General features: G+C 43.3%; 1 protein-coding gene across 11 annotated transcripts in view; it reads left to right on the top strand.

Moving 5' to 3' along the window:
* The window catches only part of BACH2 (BACH transcriptional regulator 2), a 181,449-nt gene that overhangs the window by 107,045 nt on the left and 58,684 nt on the right, over nt 1-15,720 (top strand). The window contains exon 1 of one of the 11 annotated variants that reach the window (XM_090135999.1): nt 16-219. The exons of the other annotated variants lie outside the window; for them this stretch is intronic. Within the exon in view, the coding sequence (XP_089992125.1) occupies nt 184-219 (36 nt within the window). The 5' untranslated portion in view covers nt 16-183. Of the gene's footprint in view, nt 1-15; nt 220-15,720 lie in introns of those variants that run through there. 11 annotated transcript variants of the gene reach the window in all.

Here is a 15,720-nt window from a genome sequence, read left to right on the forward strand (position 1 = left end):
GCTCAAAACTCATTTTCTGTTGTGTGTCAGCTCAAGCTTCGCTGCCTTCTTGTCGCTTTGTGACCTTTCCAGGTTTTTCAGGCTTCGCAGGGTAGCAGCAGCTGGGTTAAGACAATAGGTTTTCGCTCTGAGTAACGCTGCGTTGCGCAGAGGATGTGGTGTGCTGGAGGCACTTAGCGGCACATGCGCTTGTTCCATGGAATATTGATGCTGTTGGTGGTGAGTCTTTCATTATGCAATACGAATTCCCTTTAAATTACCTTAATGCAAACCTCCCCTTCTCCTAGAAGGTGAGCGCCATGCATCCTTGCTGCCTTACTTTTGCCTCTTTGCTGAAGCGCGTGGTTCTGCTCTCACGTCTGCATGCATCCACTAGACCGGCTCCTGCCTTGATGCAAAGTGCAGAAGGCAAGAGAGCTAAGGCAGTAATCAAGGCTTTAAATATTTCAAGCGAAAACGGGGAAAACTTCAGAAATAATTAAGTTTCTGTAGTGGTGTTTTCTGCAGGGAATTGCATTGCATCTGTTACAATTATCTGCACGTCTCAATCCTGTAGATGACCAGATGCTGACAAGGAGTATAAACATTTGGTGTTATTTTTTTCCGCGGAATTTTCCCTTTCTGATACAGCTGTGGAGGTGGTTCCCGCCCCCCCTTTCTGGCTGGGTTCAGACCCCACTGCTTCACAGATAACGCCAGGAGAGTGCATGTCATGTGGCAGCAGCACCCGCTCTCTGCTCACCCATCTGTGCTTCCCAGCGGGACAAGGCAGCCCGGTCCCGTCCGGGGTATTGCCACGTGGGTTATTTTTAGAGCTGGCATTGTGCAGCCAACAGTACGCGCCGCGGGGATGGTGATTTTTGTCCTTGTATGGTGATGACATTTTTAAGGTGTTTAGCTTTTTCTAAAAGAGGCAGAGGGGTCTCTTTTTGATCGTTTTTAACCACTTGCAGAGCTGCTGGGTGTAATCTGTAGGTCTGTGTGTTCTCTGCGTTGTCTGAAACGAACAGGCATGAATTAGGATTAGAGCGGGACACCAAAGCAATGCGATCAATTGAGATTTTCACCTCCAGCAACCTGTTGGCTTGTATAGCAGAGCGTCTTCTACTTCGGGAAACCCCAAGCTTGTTTTGTTCTCAACTTTCCCACAGCCACCAGTCTGCACTCAGCCGTTTCCATCACTGCCACAGCCCCTCTGTGTGGCTCTCCTCCCCCCGGCCCTGAGCTTCACAGCCGCATGCAGCCTGGCAAGTCCTGACAGGGTGGCTGCGGGGCTGCTTTGTGCTCTTCAAGCTTTGCAAGAACAGCGCTGGCTGGTCGCAGGCTTGTTAGCAGTAGTACAAAAGCATTAGCGATGGAGATTTACTCTAATGGTGCATTTTAAGTGCATCTCCACTCTGCCAGTCTCACTTTTAATGCACTCTGTTAAGGAATGCTTGGGAGGTTGCTGCTAATGGATGGATCTTCCGGAAAATTGGGATTTTCAGATAAGATTGACATTCGGAGAGAGAAATACAAATCTAATGAGAGTATTTCAGCAGAGGATTGTAATTAGGAATGAATGGAGTAAATTTGTACACGCAGTCTGCGAAAGGGCACAATGGAAGGTGAAATTGCGCGCTCTGCGCTGAGTGAGGGATGAAAGCCAATGTATCAGTGTCATGGCATGACAGTGTAGAGTATAAATGATACTGTCACTGAGTGCTGCAGAAGGTATCAAGGGAATTCCACTCCAGTAAATTACATTACTTAGACAGACCTGAAGGCATTGTGTCTGAATGATTGGAGGGAAAAAGGGTTGTCAGCACAAAGCAGAAGATATTACAGAACAACTAGCTGCAGGGTTGGAAAGCAGTGTTTTTCTGATGTTTACCATGCAAAGCTCTTCTGTTGCTTTTTAATTTTTTGGTTGAATTTCAAATGTATCAATGAAGCAATAGTATTTTTCTAGCAGTTGTTCAGAGCAGATACCAGCCTGCAACAAGCAGTGAGCATGTGTGGCTCCCATTGCTGGGTTAGGAATTGGTACTCCTCCAGATTAGGGAAAAATCTATTTGTATGTTCCAAGCTCAGGCAGTGATCTCCTGCTTTTCTTTATTTAGGAAAAGCTTGCTTTCTGAGCTGCATTTTGGTTACAGGGTGGGCTTGGGAATACGTGTATGGAGGGAGGAAGGCTGTGAACATTCATCAAACCACAGAGTCACTAAGGTTGGAAAAGAGCACTAAGATCATCTAGTCCAACCCCAACCCATCACCACCATGCCTACTAAACCATGTTCCTCACAGCCATTTCTCCACGTTTCTTGAACACCTCCAGGGACAGTGACTCCACCACTTCCCTGGGCAGCATGTTCCAATGTCTCACCACTCTTTAACAATGTCGGGATTGTGCAGTTCTAGCTGGACTGGAATGGGCATCATCAGATCACAGGACACAAACCTTAGATTCTCATTTAAAGGCATTAGAATAGTTTGGCAAAGTCAGTGATGCCAGCAGCTAGGAACATAATGTTGTGGTGACAACAACAATCCAGAGACATCATCCATGTCAGCACATGTGCCCATGCACTGTTAGTCATAGAAGCGTGTTCCTCACTCTGTTTTGTTCATCACACACCCTTTCGCACATGAGACTCACTGCAAATGCCACTTTGTTTTTCCAGATGTTGGGTGGAATAGTTATTTCTCACTTGTTTTTCTCTGTAGTGACTTTATGAGGTCAGTAGCCCAGAGATTGGGCTTACTTGCTTCTCCGTCTCTGACCTTATGTGCAGGCAGTACCTACAAGTTCCCATTCTTTCTTAGTTTTAACAGAGAGAAGACTATGCAGATCCCACTGTTCTTCAAAAGTGCCACTTCATGCCGAGAATGTACAATAAAACGGCTTCTACCCAAAGAAGCTACAGACTTTTTTACATGGGCAGATAGGAAAGAGGGGGAATTTAGATTGTGTATTAGGAGGAAATTCTTCACAAAGAGGGTGGTGAGGCACTGAAACACACTGCCCAGAGAAGCTGTGGATGCCCCATCCCTGAGGCTTTCAAGGCCAAGTTGACTGGGGCTCTGGGCAGTCTGACCTAGCTAGTGACAACCCTGCCCATGGCAGGAGAGAAGGAACTGGATGGACTTTAAGGTCTGTTCCTTCCAACCAAAGCCATTTCTATCATTCTGTGATTCCTGTGGCATGTAATAAGCTCTGCCCTCCTTGGGGCTTTTTGTGAAAGTTCAGCAGACTTTGTATTGCTTGAAAACATCCTTTTTCCACTTACCCAGTCATGGAAACCATCACTGAATGTGTATGCTGTGAATAATGATTAGGAAATGCACTTCCTAGGCATACAGAACTTGATCTTTGTAGCCTGTATGTAGAAACCATAGCATCAAATGTACTGACAGTAAAAAAGCTGTAAGGCATACGTGGAAAGGAAGGTGCCTTCTGTGAGATGGGATTCAACAAGAAATGGAGCACTTTATTAGTGGGTCTTGATCATAGCAAAAGGTGATGGGAGGAAGCAACATGTAATTTGTGTCTGGTGTGAATACTTTCCCACATGAGAATTTGGCTAGAGTTGCACGGGATGCAGCACAATGTTTGTATGGATAGAAAGTGATATTAATATCTGAGAGATAAAAAGTTTGTCCTGCTAGTGTCCTTAGACCGCCATTGTCATGGGATACCACTAGGCCTTGATAACCACCCATTGAAAATACTTGTAGACCTGCTGGCCGTTTCTTACTGTGTTGGTCCATGCATTTTTAGTTTTTAAGTTTTAATCTGCCATTGTTCACTTTTTCTTTGCTATCTTAACTTCAGAAAGCTGTCATTTTGACATATCTACTGTTTTGCATGTTGGAAAAGCAAACACTTTTTCTTACATTCAGTATTATTCTTATGGTTATGATCTAGGCATGTTGTTGAAGCACGACTCTATGTGGTTGTCCTTTTCTCCTTAGAAGACCCATTTATTCTCACTGCCTTAGCTATGTTTACAACGCTGTTTTCCTCTTCCCATGCTGGTCCTGCACCTTGAACCCCTGTGAACAACACCTGTGAAGTCACTGGGGTCACTCATGTGAGCAATGGATGCAAGACTGGAGTTCAAATGCTGCAAAGTGCTGTTGTTGCAACGATGGGCAGGAAGAAAGAATGACCAAGCATTACGCCTTAGGGAAAACTGAGAGCCTACCCAATGTTGCTTTAACAGAGAGCGATATTGAGCATGTTCACACAAATTTGTATCCTCTGGCAAATTTATTTTGCTCTGTAAATGGCTCCCTGCTGTCCCAGAAGGCTATTGCTATCTCTTCCTATCTTGTACAATGGATTTCTAAATAATCAATCCTTGTGCAAGAAACTTACGGTTCAGTAACCCCAGCTTGCTAACAATTCAGTAGTTTAATCTTAATACTCATTGCTAACATTTTTGATAACACAGGACTATAAAGGTTGACATAGCTACTCTATACACTCTGATTTGCTTGCCAAAAAGTCAAGCCATTACCGTTAATTCCCCTCTTTATCATTAGTGTTATTAAACTGACGATTGATGTGTAAAAACTGCCATTTGCATGAAGTTCCCAAAACTGCACTAAAAGAGACTTTTGTTCTGACTTGGTAAAGAGGAAAAAAAAAGCAAAATAACACTAGTTCTAACAGCAGAGATGTTCACATAAAGACATGTTCTGAACAATAAGGCCGTTTATCCATGTATGACATAAATACATAGGAATTTAAATAATGAGAGATCTTGTGAAATGCAGCAAAATGCATGCCACTGGCATTGTGAAGTTTCCCTTCTATAAAGCCCTATTCTTAGGGAAAAGCAGCTTTACTTTTGCTTTGAAAATCCATTATCATAAGCCATTTTTTAAAAAACACTTGTCTTAGTGCAATATTAAAGCAATTTTACACCCTAAGAGCTGCTCTTTCATAAGGTAAAGTGCAATCTCGTGTGTGTGTGTGTAATTGCAGTTTATTATACTTTTTACAATCATAATTTCCCCAAAATTAAGAAAACCACTTACTTTTTTAGGCTTTCCTTTTCCTAATTATTTTTTGTTCTCCTTATTTTTCTTCCCCTGAAGATCCTTCCTTAAAAATCCCTTTTTTTAGAAGAAAAAAAAAAAAAGACACGGAACGCTTTCTGGAATCATTGCAAAATAGTGTTTGAAGGAAACATTTAAAGAGTTTAGGTTAAAAAGTTTCTGCCTTTTTCAATGCATGAGTGACATTACTATTTTGGGAGGCAGTGCCATCTGCTTGTTAAAACAAAAAGCGGGGAAGATATTCCTAGTTCTAGCAAAGATTTTTGAGTTGTTTCTACATGAAAATCCTGACTGATCTTTGCTTGTGCTTGCCCCTTCAGTAAACAGGGAAGAGCATGGCACCCACCTCTGCCTTCCTCAGGGGTTCCAGAGGACAGGTGTCCAGGTCATCCTGGACAAGGTTGTTCACCAAAGGCACAGTTCAGGGTGATGTATCATAGGATCACAGAATATCCTGAGTTGGTAGAGACCCACAAGGATCCCTGAGTCCAACTTCCAGCTCCACGCAGCATCACCTAAAAATCAAACCGTGTGTCTGAGAGCATTGTCCAAACACCCCTTGAGCTCTGGCAGCTTGGGGCTGTGCCGTGCCCACTGCCCTCTGGTGAAGAACCTTTTCCTAAACCCCAGCTGATCCTCTCCAGTGCAGCTCCACGCCGTTCCCTTGGGCCCTGTCGCTGTCACAGAGAGCAGAGCTCAGTACTGCTCCTTGCTCAATTCATAAGGAGTTGTAGGCACTATAAGGCCTCTCCTCAGCTCCTCTTCTCTGGGCTGAACAGAACAAGGGACTGCAACCACTTCTCATGCACCTTCCCCTCCAGATACTTCACCATCTTTGTTACCCTCCTTTGTAGTTTTACATTCCTTATGTGCTACGTTTGATGGACAGAATTCCTCCCCAGGGACATCTGCAGACATGAGAGCAACAAAGAGGAGAAAAAAAGAACATCTTTGTGCCCCACACCTGACCTGGATGCTTCCTGTAGCTGAAGAAGAAAAGTGTTTGGATTGACGGAGACTTGATTGTTGTTTGTATAGCTTTGTTAGAGGACAGGGTTTTTTGTTTTGCTTTTCAGTGGGGAAGGAAAAGATTTTGTGTTTTTTAGTTTGTTTGTTTCTGTTTTTAAAACAGATGAGCAGGGTTTTGGGTTTTTTTTTTTTTTTTTTTGGGAAAGATCAAACAAGTACCAGCTAGTGCAAGTGAAAGGAATACAGGAGAACAGTAAGAGCAGGTCTAGGAAGGAAAGGCAGGGCTTGAAGGGAATATAGGTGGGTTGAAGGGAAGTATCAGGCTATTGAAGGAATAGGAGCAAGGTGCAGTCTCTACGTAGAATGTACTGTGAGCCACGGAAGTAGTGCCATAACATGGAAATGTGAGAAGAGGTTCCTGTAGTCCACTGCAGATGGTAAAAAAATTCTCTGAGATAACAGTGATTTAGTCTCTGTTATACTGCTGAAGTATTTGCAAATACATATGTATCATCATTACAGTATCTTCATGACTGAAGAAATGTTTGACCCAATCTCTGTTGACAGAAAAGATTGCCTACTGATAATTGCTTTACTTAAGTGTCTGATAATATGCCAGGAATGAGAGCATTCTATGTTAGGTCATCTTTAATTATGCATGTACCACCTGTCAGCTTTAAATCTGGTGAAGATTAGTTTTCTCATTGGATTTAGAGTAGGGAAAATAAGAGATCTTTCAGCAACAGGAGCAGGCTATTGCAAACACTGTTCCTAGGGGAGGAGTTTCAAAAGCATTCTTCTTATCTTTCCTAGTCATGAATAACGCTACTGGCACATACTGAAATATTTGAAATATTGCCTAATCTAGCTGCAGCAGCAATGGTTTTCAGAGCACGAGGATTTCAGACCATCTGTTGCGTTTCCTAGTTTTCCTTTCTGCCATCTAAAGGGAGGGGGAGGACACATGGAAAGTGTCTGCTTTGCAGTGTTGAGGAAATCTACCCTGAAACCCTTGCAACCAGGCTATTCATTGACCACCAGTTAAAGCACACAATAAAAGTAGCCAAAGCAATGAACACACACCTATTTTAAGGGAAATTAACAAATCGAAATACTGAAAAAATGATGAGAATGGGTGTTTTGTGGAAAAACTCAGCAGAGAGAGATGGTAAAGTTCTCTGAGGATATAAAATTAACAGGGTTGCCATTACCAGGCCTACTTATGATTTTTAAAATTCCCTTGGAGAGGAAATTCATCTTGTTACAGGAACAGGGGACTAATTCTTAGAGAATAGTTGAAAAAAATTTCAATTCATGAGAGTATATGAGCTGTTTATTTGGTACAGAACTAGATTTTAGGAATCTCCTGGGTTCTGTGGTCACATTTGCCTACAGGCCAGAGCAAGGGATGGCTGAAATGCTCCATTTGTATTTGAAAACAGGAATGTTCTTTGTTTCAAGCTGCCAACCTTCTCAATTGCTTTTGGAAAAACTGAGCATCACTTTTGATCAAATGTTTGTCCTGCTGTTTGTTGCCACTGTGTCTGAGTGGGCTTTCATGCTGGAGGCTGGGCTTTCCAATATGTGCTGCTGTCGGTGGCCTGTATGCAGCGTTCACAGTCAAATCTGCACATCCCCCTCTCTGGGATTTTGATTTTCCAGTTTCTCTGATCGCTGCCTTAAAATCCTGGAAATAATTCCTCAATTATACTGAGTAACTGATGCTGATTGTTTTTCCTGGTAGTACCTTCAGCCAGTGCTATTTCTGAAAATCTGTGATTTGGAACAGTAGGTCAAATTTGTGAAACAACAAGAACAAGCAAACGCAGACAGATGGCTTTGGATGCTTGAGCGTGTTTCTTTTCATCTCACATTTGGCTTTTGCTGATTCTTCATCGTTGCATGAGCATTTGAGGCTATAATTTGACATTGGTTATGTAGTAGTTGCTCCTTTGCAGCTAATGTTGGTCAGTGCCCCTTGTAATGTCCCACCTCCAACCTTGCCTCCCTCTCTATAGGCTGGCAATGTTTGCTCCCAACAGCATGAGAAGGTTTTTTTGAGACCAGTGGGAAACTAAGGATTTGGTTCTTTATGGCTAAGAAATTTGTCTGTGTTTTCCCTGACCTTTCTTCTCCATGACTACACTGGGTTATTCCTTCACTCATGATAAGATTGCTAGACTCACCTTTGTTTTCATGTGGTAAATTATGGCAATCTCCTGTGTTGTGCCATGGAACGTTGCTCAATTCTTAGACAGAAGCTGGTTGATTCCTACTTGTCTGGCTCTCTCTCTGGACCAGTTACATCACCTGGACATGGCTGAACTTTACTGAACTCAGGTGGAAAATTGTGGGGGCGTTCTACAACTTTTGCTCTCTCATGATTCATTCGGCTGTTCTTTCCACCATCCTATTGGGTTTTCCAGTCTGACAGTCGTCCCTGGAGGACATTTCCTTCCTACAGACTCCTTTGTTAAATATGAAGAAATATGAAGGCATATGTGCCTTGTCACTGTGTTACTGCTGAGTTGTCCAGCAACACCGGACAGAGATGTCCTGCTCTGCTGTTCAGGGGCATACCTGAGTGAAGGGAGTACTCTGCTTTTGTCTCTGTCGTTGAGCTTTACAGATACATTTAAGGATTAAGGAAATGTTTCCTTAAAAATGAACTTGAAATAATGAAGTAAAGTTGCCAGGGAAAAAAAAAAAAATGCCCTAGCAAGGAGTTTCTGAATTCTTTTTGCTTGTAAAATGCAGTTAATGTAGCCTCTATGTCTGGCTTGTCTTGGAATCTCTTTCTTGCCCTGTATTTTACAGATAGTTGTTGAAGCAGAGCATTGTTCAAGAAAGCCTTCCTGTTTTCTAACCCAAGGTGCATCACATGCCTTGTCCTCTTTTAAATTACCTGTCCCTTTTCTCTCATGTGACTCTTTGTTGGACATTGCCCACTGCAGAGACTGCAGGGGGAGATGAAGCTATTTTCTCCATTTCTCCCATGGAGACACTTGTTTAACATTTCTGTTGTAAGCTTTGGCATGTTGCCGGTTTTAGGCTTCATGCTTTTTCTCTCCCATTTCACTCTTTCAAAAACACTACAACAAAACTCTTCACGTGTCAGATTTAGTATCTGTTATAGTAGAAGATTCGTATAGGAGTCATACTTTTCCTTCCATAGCAGTGCAGTAGTGCAAAGCTTGCTGGTAAAGCTGATGAAATTCAAAGCGATGTGTTTACACTGAGTTACCCTACTGTATACACTGCTAATTTTAAGGAGAAAGGGAACACTTCTGGGGATCATTAGCTTTGCCATATTTATAGATACGACTTCTTGCTAAAGCATACTTTTCCTGACTCTGAGCTGGCTGCTGACAGCCGGTATTATAAGAGATCATTGTGAGTTTCATGGTCCATGTGTGCTTATGTATACATAGCACAGATGAGATGAAGCCGTGGAGAGATAATGAAGGCAGCAATGATAAACCCTGTACAAGTGCCCAGTAGAGTGAAGCTTTTGAGCAATCAGTATTGGCCAAATTCCAGCTCCTGTCTATGCCATAATGGTAATGAAAATTGCCTTGTCCTTTAACTGATAGCACCAGTTCTTTGTTCCACATATTATTTCGCACTCTGGAGTATCTTTAAACACGTTAAACTACGTATTTACATTTTTATGCCAGTAGTTCCAAGTGATTTCATGTTTATGTAAGCCGTTGCTTTAAAAATAAATAGCTGGATATATCCTTTTCCTCCATTTCTAACAAGGTTTTCTGAATTGGAATCATCTCCTGGTAGTAATCTGAAAGTGACAACTTGACTTGTAGCCAGGAACAAGCTTCAGGTCAGGGAGTCTGCTCTCCATTGCCAGCAGCCCTGGCAGTAGAAACTCTAGATGTGGTTGTTTGGCTGTACCCCATATCTTATCTTTGAAACGGCAATATAGAATCATAGAATCACCAAGGTTGGAAAAGACATCCAGGATCATCCAGTCTAATCATCCACCTATTACCAATATTTTCCCACTGACCCATGTCTCTTAGTACAACATCTGAACATTTCTTGAACACCTCCAGGGATGGTGATTCCACCATTTCCCTGGGCAGCACATTCCATGCATGACCACTCTTTCTCAGAAGAAATTTGTCCTAATGTCCAACCCAAATCTTAACTTGACACAGCTTGAGGCCATTCCCTCTAGTCCTATCACTAGTTATGCTGGAGAAGAGCCAGCCCCCACCTCACCGCAACCTCCCTTCAGGCAGTTGTAGAGAGCAATGAAGTCACTCCTGAGCCTTCTCTTCTCCACTCTGAACAATCCCGTTTCCTTCAGCTGCTCCTCATAAGACTTGTGCCCCAGACCACTCACCAGCTTCATTGCTGTCATGGAATTATCTCTAGATCTGTCTGTGTCCATGACAGGGGGACAGCAGGCCCACAGGCCCACCAGCCCGAAAAAGAGGAGGGGTGGTGGAAATGTCAATGGTTTACAGACTAGTTCAGCCCAATTCTGCAATTAACGGGGCAGGGGGACCCAGGACCCACACCCTGGGAAAAGGGAAAGAGAAAAAGGGGGCAGGGTAGGGTGATGGGAGATGTGCCTCAGAATAGAACAGTAGCAATGATCTGAGGAAAAATGTTATTCACTAAATACGATATTGGAGTGCAAGATAATATAATACAATGTAGTTATAATTGAGGCTAATAAATAAAATGAGATTGTGTCCAAAACTGAAGGCTTTATTATAAAGCTGAAGGTGAGATGGCTAGGGAGCATGCACTGCCAAGACAAGTGGTGAAATGGGGCAATCTCGTGACTTGTGAGCAATTTTATCTTTCCCTCTGAATTGAAAATGGAAGCGCAAAGTTCTCTGGGGTATGTAGTTCTTCTTCTCTTCTGAGAGCCAAGTACCCGGAAAATTGGCAGTCTACAGAACTGGAGCATTAACTCTTTAACTCCCAGTGCTTTCCATGATGTTATGATGTGGAATATTGATAACAAAAATCATAAAACCATGACAGTTGCCATTCTCTGAACATGCTCCAGGGCCTCCATGTCTGTCTTGTAGTGAGAGGCCCCAAACTCAACACAGTACTCAAGGTGCGACCTCACCGGGGCTGAGTACAGAGGGACAATCACTTCACTGCTCCTGCTGGCTGCAACGTTTCCAATACAAGCCAGGATGCCATTGGCCTTCTTGGCCACCTGGGCACACTGCTGGCTCATGTTCAGCTGAGCATCGACCAACACCCCCAGGTCCATTTCTTCCACAGTCTTCCAGCCACTCTGCCCCAGAGTGGTAGTGCCATACCTCTAATGTTCCCCATCTGAGAGTGAAGTGCTTATGGATCACATAAATGCTCCAGTATGCTTGTAGTCTTCCAACAACAAGCTCGTTGCCAACTCAGTGCCAATGGTAAATAAATACAACCTTCTTGAAAAGTTTGAGTGGGCAATCACAGCAAGAAAAATGGTTTCTTTTACACTTTGGGTGCAATGCATTTGTGAAGGAAGTTCAAGGAAATCCCTCAGTCACAGGAAGCTGCTGCTGCAGACATTCAGTAAGCAAGCTGCGCGGCTGTGTTCGGCACCCAATGCCCACATCCCAGCTGCTTGACAAGTTCCTGAGCAAGGCCTTTGCCAGCCTCTACTCTGGTGTGCGGGTGTTCCGTCTCGCACCTGCTGAGAAGGGAAGGCGATACAAAGACATTTTTTTCCTTCCCTTAAACAGTACTGATGACTACTACTTAACAGCACCCCAAACAAAAACCACAACACATTCAATTGAAAGTGGTCGGAACCTCCTCTGAGTTGTTGCAGTTATGGAACTGCAACACTAGGCACTGGACCAGGCTGCCCAGGGAGGTGGTGGAGTCACCATCCCTGGAGTTTTTCAAGAGAGGTGTAGCTGTGGCACTGAGGGACATGGTTTAGAGAGCATACTGATGATGGCTTGATGGTTGGACTGGGTGATCTTAGAGGTATTTTCCAACCTTGATGATTATATGACATTCACACTGAAAATAACCTGCCTTTGCCCACCCATTTTCAGAACAAACATTGATACTTGCAAACTCCACTTCAGCTATCTGCAATTTCATTCACACACACATGGAAAGTGATTTCTTTGATTCCCTTCCAGCCTGCCTCCTATGTGGCCCAAGTGCTGCCCAGGATGCCTATGCTCCTGGCAGCTGTATGGTAGCCTCTGACCATCCCCCACTCGGGTTGCTTATTCCAGTCATCCACGGGGCATCTGCCGCCCTGTGCAGGAGCACTGCAGGGCGTTCTGTGCACCGTGAGCCTCAACTCCCTCTGGGCTGCTGCGAATGAATATTGCAGAAAGCTTGCCAAGCAGTGTGGGCACGTGCAGGCGGCTGCCAGCTTGAATCACGTCTGCCATGCTGCAGAGGTGGCTGTCACTCTGGTTGTGGTGGGTTAGCAGAGTGCTAGCAAGTCGCATTTGTAAGGAGTCCCGGGCTTCAGTCTCATCTGATTCGTCACATAGAGAAGGAATCAACTTTGACAAATTCTGCAAATGCTATTTGCACTTCTTTTTTGTTGTTGTTTAGAGGCTGTGCCCTTTGTTTCTGAAGTGCTGTATATGTACTACAGACCTTTTTGGTGCAAATCAATTGGCTTTAATTTCTTTCTAAACTACCTGTTTTTTATCACATTGTTTCTCCAGCATCCTGTTGTTATTTCACATGATACATGATAATGTGATGTGATATCCCTCCCTAGTTAGCAAAATGTTAGAAAAGCTGTTGGCAGCTTCTGGAAGAGCATTTAGCAAGTGGAATTACTCAGAGATGTGCAAACAAGCCTAAATAGGCATTTCCCAGCTGTCTGCAAGTTCAAAACTAGTAGAGACTTTTCAGACTTTAACAAAAGATGAATTACTTGCTATTAGAAAGTAAAACCTTCAGAAATATGCACCATGCAGTCAGAATACTGTGTTTTGTTTCTTAATTTGGAAATCAACCTCTCTGCCACTAATAATATAGTTTTTACATTATTCGGGAGTTGCTTTCCTGAGGAGCTGAACCTTCTTATTCCAAAGGGATGTCGAGCTTAAACTCGTTTAAGAAAGCTCTTAGGTCTTCATTTACAACCATCCCCCCACTGATGGGCTGTACAAAGATGGTGCTTTGCAAGTGCCTTTGTGCTAGCTGCTCAAGCCAGGATACTGAGTTCCAAGTGCTTCCTCGCCATACCCAGGACATCCCTTCTTTCTTTCTGTAACTTGCAGGAGCTGCTGTCCACATTGCTTTCTTTAGAGAGACATATGCAGTGCTGTGCCTCTGTTTTGCATTAAGAGGCTGACATCAATCACACACAGCCACACAGGTCTGCTGAAAGCTTCCTTTTTGTCCATGGACACCTATTGTGAGCTGGCTCTTTTTTTCCCCTCTTCCTTATTCTGTTTCTCCTCCAGGACCACCTGGAGATCGCTGGATGTGTGTTCATTCCCTGCTGTAACATCACCCATCTCTGACATAGATGATGTTTAAGATCCCTTCCAATCTAAGCCATTCTTTGATTCTTTCCCCATGCATTCAGGCTGCTCCACTGGCAGCTTTATCTTCAGCTGAGGCTCTTATTGCCACCTCCATAGCCTCTCTGCTCCCTGCCTTTTACTTGGCATCTCTTGTGCCTTATTCTTCAATCAGGTGGATTACCATCTCGGCATCATGTCATCACCCACTCTATTGTCTCTCACTAGTAAATTGCTTCTCCCCTCTTGTCCTTTCTCTGACACTTTTCTCTACTCTCCTCCGAGAGCCTGTGATTTCTCCTCCTCTCCTTTGAAAAAGCCTTGTCTCATATCCCTTTGGTGGACAGGACGATTTCCAGCAACATTTTTTTTCCATCTCACTTCCATTCCCACTTCTCTTTTGAACTCTTTGGCAGCCATTCACCCTGCTCTGGGCAGCACAGCCTTTCTCCTGCCTGCCCACTCCTTTCTTCTTCCTCCAAGCATCTGTACATACTCACAGTAGTATGCATTGTCTTTATGTCTGGCCTCTTGAGTTGCTTTTTGCATAGTGAGAACACTGTAAACTAGCTGCCCTTTCCCATGAACCATTCTCTGTTCTTACCTCTTCCCCCCTGGAGGCTCCTGACCTCACCAGCCTCCCTCTCACTTCTCCCTTCTCCCATGAAGCATCTCCAGACAGATCTTCTCCACATTTCCTCCTGTTAACCCTCAGCCTTCCCTCTTTTGAGGCAAGCTTGCTTCTTTTCCTTTCTTCTATCTCAGACCCCTCCACTCATCCATACTAACAGGTTTTTAGCATCCTTACTCTTCCCCATTCCTTCAACTTTTTAAGCATTGGCTCTAAACAAGTCCTGTTTTGGAGCTTTTTTGTACATATCTTCTTTATTATTACTGAAAACATTTGCACAAATTCTTCCTCTTTCTTATGCTCCTTTTGAAAAAATTCTTGCCACACGCAGAGGAGAGGATTGGACCTGTGTGTATATGTTGACAAATAAACAGAATATCTGCTACAGAAAATACTGTCCACATAATTTTACTGAGTCAAAGGAGTGTTTCCTAGCGATACAAATCTGGGTAGCTGTATTGATTGATCTGGCCCAATGACCCTTTTAGTTGAGATAGTTTCATAGAATCATAGAATGGCTTTGATTGGAAGGGACTTTGAAGACCACTCAGTTCCACTCTGTGCCATGGGCAGGGCTGCCCACCACCAGCTCAGGCTGCCCAGGGCCCCATCCAACCTGTCTTGAACAACTCCAGGGATGGGGCATCCACAGCTTCTCTGGGCAGCTGTGCCAGTGCCTCACCTCCGTCACTGTGAAGAATTTCTTTCTAGTTATCTAACGTAAATCTCCCATCTTTTAGTTTAATTTCATTCTCCCTTGATCTATCACTGTCTGTGTTTCCAAATTTCGTTTGTGTATGTTTGGAGTGTTCATACCAGACAGTATGATATTTAGCAGAAACATGCAGTGGCATCAATACGCATTTCCTAAGATATATTAATTAGTTGTGCATTGTGTAGATGCATGCATGTGTATGTGTACACACACGTACCTATATAGGCACAAAGAAGTATATGCACGTGCAAATACATGTCTACTTTTAATACACAATACTGGAGCATAGTATGCGTGATGGAAGAGCATTGTGTCATTCATAACAAAGTAGTGACTGTCCCAAATTTCATCAAACAACAAATAGTTTGTTTAAAAAAAATAATAGTGTTTCTTTGGGCATATAACTGGGAAGTGTCTTTCTGGAACTTAAATTCTTCCAACTAATGACATGAATCTGTAGGTACACCTACCTGACCTTGACTTCGATAGTTACAAGTTAACTAACTGTTTCCACAGCACTTGAATTGTGCTAGTAGCAAAATCTTTCTGTAGTCTGTTTGTGAAAAATTACCTCTTTTTTTTGTGAAGCTACATCACCCATGTGGTCAAGTTCATCTAGAAATATTGGGTTTAATGCTGCAGGTCCAAAAAGCAGAATACAGTGATTCAGATGGAAGAATTAGTGGATTGGGTTTTTTTTTTTTATTTCAGCCCTAACAGTAACTTTAACTTAGATAAAGTTAGGGTACATACAAGCTGAGGGGGAAGAAGCAAGAAAAAAAAAAAAAGTGCTTGATTTTACATTGTAGACTGTTCCATCTTTGATGTGTGTGGAGAGAGGAACTCACTGCCAGGCACTAGAGTTT

The sequence above is a fragment of the Phasianus colchicus genome, chromosome 2 (assembly GCF_987193195.1).
Source record: "Phasianus colchicus chromosome 2, bPhaCol1.hap1.1, whole genome shotgun sequence".
Lineage (NCBI taxonomy): Eukaryota > Metazoa > Chordata > Aves > Galliformes > Phasianidae > Phasianus > Phasianus colchicus.